This window comes from Montipora foliosa, chromosome 2, assembly GCF_036669935.1.
Source record: "Montipora foliosa isolate CH-2021 chromosome 2, ASM3666993v2, whole genome shotgun sequence".
In the NCBI taxonomy this organism is placed as follows: Eukaryota; Metazoa; Cnidaria; class Anthozoa; order Scleractinia; family Acroporidae; genus Montipora; species Montipora foliosa.
Genome location: NC_090870.1, coordinates 64,727,771 through 64,732,930, shown reverse-complemented (window position 1 = coordinate 64,732,930; position 5,160 = coordinate 64,727,771). Strand labels below are relative to the sequence as shown.

At 39.3% G+C, this 5,160-nt stretch overlaps 1 protein-coding gene across 2 annotated transcripts in view; it reads left to right on the top strand.

The window, feature by feature from the left end:
• Nucleotides 1–3,700, top strand: part of LOC137985731 (protein mab-21-like) — a 5,242-nt gene extending 1,542 nt beyond the window's left edge. Inside the window, exon 2 of one of the 2 annotated variants that reach the window (XM_068833346.1) lies at nucleotides 1,975–3,700. In XM_068833346.1, the coding sequence (XP_068689447.1) occupies nucleotides 1,975–3,348 (1,374 nt within the window). In that variant the 3' untranslated portion in view covers nucleotides 3,349–3,700. The remainder of the gene's footprint in view (nucleotides 1–1,974) is intronic. The other variant, XM_068833347.1, reaches the window with a different exon arrangement.
• Nucleotides 3,701–5,160: the final 1,460 nt, after the last annotated feature.

The window sequence follows — 5,160 nt, the reverse complement described above, 5'->3', positions numbered from 1 at the left end:
CACCTTGAGCTCAAAATTTTGTTCTGTAAAGACATTAGTTTCAAAAAACACAATTTACTACTTTGATAACCTTCCAAACACAAAAGACTTTTCTTTCTGCTTTAACAGCAGTATTCTTAAATAAATTGCACAGTTTAAGGTAACAACTGTTGTGTACAAAGATGAGGAAAATACCTTTGATTCCTAGACCCTTCCCCACCCAAGAGTGAAAGGAAAGGAAAGGAACTTATTTACATAATTATCTAATTTTCTGGCGCTGGAGCACTTATTGGGGACTCTGTAAGTTGAAATTAACAAATCAACACAAATCAAATCAAATGTTGATTTTTGAGGAGAGCGGAAAAGCGGAGTACACGGGGAAAAACCTCCCAGTGCAGAGTAGAGAACCAACAAACTTAACCCACGTGATGCCGAGTCTGGGAATCAAACCTGGGCCACATTGATGGGAGGCAAGTGCTCTCACCAGTGCCCCATCCCTACACCCCCAGGTTACTCTTGCTAACGGCAGGTGCTTTTACTCTTTGATTGGAGGTGCTTTTGGTGTGAATGAGTTAACAACATCCAGATGTACATGCACAGTGGTGAGAGCACTCACCTCCCACCAATGTGGCCTGGGTTCGATTCCCAGACTTGGCGTCATATGTGGGTTGAGTTTGTTGGTTCTCTACTCTGCACCAAGAGATTTTTCTCTGAGTACTCCGGTTTTCCTCTCCTCAAAAACCAATCTATGATTTGATGTGTTGATTTGATTTTTGTACAGTGTCTCCAGTTAGTTCCTCAGTGCTAAATACACTTGACACTTAAATTTATTATTATTATTATTATTATTATTATGATGATGATGATGATGATTATTATGTACAGTTGGTAAATGTATAAATGCTAAAATAGAACCACATAGGGTGCGCACCGTAACCTATGCGATCTGAGGGAACTATAAAAAGAAAACTGCTGAGTTAAAAAATAAATAAATAAATAAATAAATAAATAAACAAATAAATTAGCAATAAAATATAAAAAATCTTACAGACAATCTAAGGCTCTCTAATACTAAAACTATATAGAGCTCCTACACTATTCCCACGGGGAAAGTCAATTGGCCGGTAGCTTTGAAAGTTCTCACTATGTTGAGAGAACTCGAGATGGTAGCCTTCTGCATCCTTCTCAAAATGTCAATTCATCCGTCCACTTGATCCTTGGTCCAGTCTGTGGCTGACCACCAGTCCCGTTCTGCTCCGTCATTTTATAACTCATTTATAACGCAAAATCCAAATAACTCAAATCCAAATAACTGAAATACTCGTGTCCCTTCGCTAGGAGGCACCCAGAGTCTCACCTATCCCAGGTTTGACTGTTCACAAAGTAAAAATACTTCTCACACACCTCTGGGAGCCACTAGGGAGCTTAAGCAACGACAACGGCGACGGCAACGAGAACGTCGTCTCAAAATATAAATTTGCGTTATTTCAATCGCTTCGGGATTATTTCAGCGGGTTTAATATGACAAGGGTGTGGTAATTCCTCAAAGATGACACCAGTCGGAATAGCACTCCATTTTATGAGAGAAAATGAAAATTTATCCTCAAGTGCTGACGTTCTTTATAAAACCAAAAACTTGCCTATTTCACGTTGTTGTTTTGCTGACGACGGCAACGAAATGGACAAAAGTGAAAAATGCACGTGCAGAGCATGCAAAAGCTATTGTTTTTACCCACTAAATATGCAAATTTGTGACGTTCTCGTTGCCGTCGCCGTTGCTTAAGCTCCCTATTGTCAAGCTAAAAAGCAACTTGTCTGGATGTATATTGGCGCTCCAAGCTTGGCTTGCTTTCATGGTATCAGAATAGCGCTAAAACACGTCCACACTACTCGCCGCCATTCTTTATTATTATTATTATTATTATTATTTATACAGTCTCTCTCACTCCTAAGAGTCAATAGTTTAATAACTGAAGTTCACATTTTACATTTCAGCCATTGGTTTCTTATTGCTGGAACCATGTCAACACATATTGCCCGATAAGGATAAAAAGGAGAACATGCTGCTTTTGTAAGTTAGCTCGAAGGCAACTGGTCAAAATACTAACCTCAATTCATAATACACAAGGCAATTGGCATTCCCTAGATGTTGATTCTCTGGATGATGTGACCAAGAAATGCATTGTTCTGATATCCAATAAAACCTGTGCAACCATAAATTGCAGGCATTTAGAGTGGAAATTGGTTGGAAGTTCTGCAGAAGGACTGGGGAAGTCATATGTTTTGGATTTGAAGAACAGTTATCGTGATCAGTGGTGTCGCTTTCTCTTGCGTTTCTTTTGTTTTTGCTTACCATGTAACACATCATTCACCAGCTTACGCACAGATATTGATGTTATAGTGCAGTATACTGATGTTATGACAAAGAGCTTGAATGAAACAGGTTCATTGTTTAAAATACAGGATGTCAGTAATGGATCTGGTTTTGTCAAACTGTCTTTGAATCCAAGCACAGATGAAAACCTTGCCTCATCTTGGCATCCATATTGTGAACATGAGGAAGGTCAAACTTATCTGTCATCAGGGAAGGTGAAGAAGGCTGTATTTAAGTCAGTAGATTCCATTGAAGAATGCAATCTACCAGCTTCTCGTATTTTTGGTCCATTTAGGCACCCCGCTGTTGTTGAGTTAGAGCCTATTGGCCCTGCGATAAAGTTGACTATGTATCCCATTGGACAAACCTGGTATTGGAATGAAAATCAGAAATTTGTAATATTTGAAGCTGATATAGTCTTTGGCATTCATTGCTATGGACAGTGGCCACAATGTGCTCGAGAGTGGTTTGGACGTACGCGATATTGGCCAACACCAAAAGATGTGAAACATGTTTTGGAAAGTGGATACATTCTTGTACCCAAATCATCTCAGGAGTCTTCAGGAGTCTTTGATAATTATGACCTGGAGTGGTTGGTGTCATTTCCACATTGTGAAACCTACCTTAGTCAGCGTATACCTGAGGTCGCAAAGGCCTGTTACCTAGCTCTGAAAATTATATTTAAAGACCATCTCTCATACTACTGTAAAACATTAAAGACCTATCAGTTGAAAACAGTTCTATTCTGGGAACTTGAAAAGTGCCCACTAGAATTTTGGAACATTCTCTGCATAGAGAAATGCTTTCTGCATTTACTGGATTCCTATATTCAATGTGTTTCTGAAAAGTCTTTGCCCAGCTATTGGCTTGATGATCATAATTTACTTAGGGGCAGTGACCATGATGCTGAAATGACAGATTTGTTGAGAATTTTACACAAAGTAAGGTCTAACCCAGCACCTTTCATAGAGGACATAGGGAGCATGTGGTGTTAAATCAACTTGCATATAATTTCAGTGCAAGGTCTCTTAAAGGAGCCTATCGAAAGTGCACATAACATTTCATGTTACACAAAGTAACCTTCACTCCAAAGTCCAGCCAATCCGATCACAAATTTTGAGAGACGTGCTCAAGAATGAGGACTAATAACAACAATGACTTGGGAAAAATATTGGCCTGTTGCCAAACATTACAGCCCTTTTATTTGTATTTCATGCAAAACAGTGCAGATTTCCTTTGTACTTTCTCCAATTTTTGTACGTCCTTTTTATTGTAAAGTTGCATATTCAAGGATTGGTATGACTAATGTTATGTAGGCTAATCTGGGATAATGATATAGGTTCTGCCGCACCACTCCCATCACTTTGGATGCTTTGTTGAAAATTTTCGATGGGTGTTGGGACCATTTCAATTTTGTCAAGGTAACTCCTAAGTAGGGGATATCCTGAACTTGCTCTAATTCAACTCACTCCGCAGCATATATATTTATTTTCAGGTGGGGACTTATTGAAATTGCACGATGTTTTGCATTTTGATGCGTTGAGTTACATTTGCCACATATTTTGCCATTGCTCTAGTTTACATAGGTCGTCTTGGAGTTGGTCATCATCTCAATCATTTACAGTGAACCCATAAAGTAATGCGTCACCTGCTTAGCAGAGGAAGGAAGGTCGTTAATGTACAATAAGAACAGAAAGACCTATCAATCCATTGTAGAGATACGAAGTTAGTGCCAAAAATTTTGCATTTGAAAAGCGCATGCCCCAGTTGTTCAAACAATGGATAGTGCTATCTATCCGCTGGATAAATCACTATCCAGTGGATAGTGTTATCCACCTTTTGAGCAACTGGGCCAGATCTATAATGCTATGTTCGGCAAAACTTGAAGACAAAAGGCAAGCATAGAGCAAGCAGGTGGGAGACTGATCCATTGGTTCAGGGAGGTGTAACTACTGCCATCTCATCTCAAGGTGTCACTCCATTGAATTCTCTGTGATCGAACAAGGTGTGCGTGGAGGTGTGGGACTGTTCCATGAATTTAAAATAAAATGAGCACTGGGATTTCCACCCACCCTTCCCATCACACACAGTGTCCCTGTTTGTTCCCATTAATTAACCCTTTGACGTCCAAACAGGCCTAAACCAGCCAGACTTAGTATTTTACTCTGTCTAACGCCAGACAATTTTAATCGTCAATGGGGAACCCCTGGGAGTCAATGGGTTAAGGATGAGACAAATTCAGTTATATTTATTCTTCCAAAATACAGCCAACAAGTCTCCACCTTAGTTTTAAATTCAAAGAGGATGAAGAAACAATAATAGGGAGCTTTAGCAACAATAACAGCGACGGCAATAAGAACTTCACAAATTTGCATCTTTAGTGAGCAAAAGCAATAGCTTTGCATGCTCTGCACATGCATCCTTTTATTGCCATTGTCAGCAAAATTTACAAGGTGAAATGACCAAATTTGAGGTTTTAGGGAGAACGTCAGCCCTTGAGGATAAATTTTCATTTTCTGCCCTAAATTGAACTCCGTTCAGACTAGCTTCGTTGTTGAGGGTTTGCCACACCTTTGCCATGTTAAAATGCTTAAAACAGTTGCAAAGTGATTGCCATGTGAATTAGCGTTATTGTATTCTCGTTGCCGTCATCGTTGCTAAAGCTACCTAATATTATCATTAAACTTCCTCGACTTCTGAGCCAACTTGGTAGTCACAACCTTGTTTATTGAACATTCAAAAGCTTGGGTGCTTTATTTATGGGCAAGAAAAACTTAAACTCTTAAAGAGTTCAAAACGATGCAAAC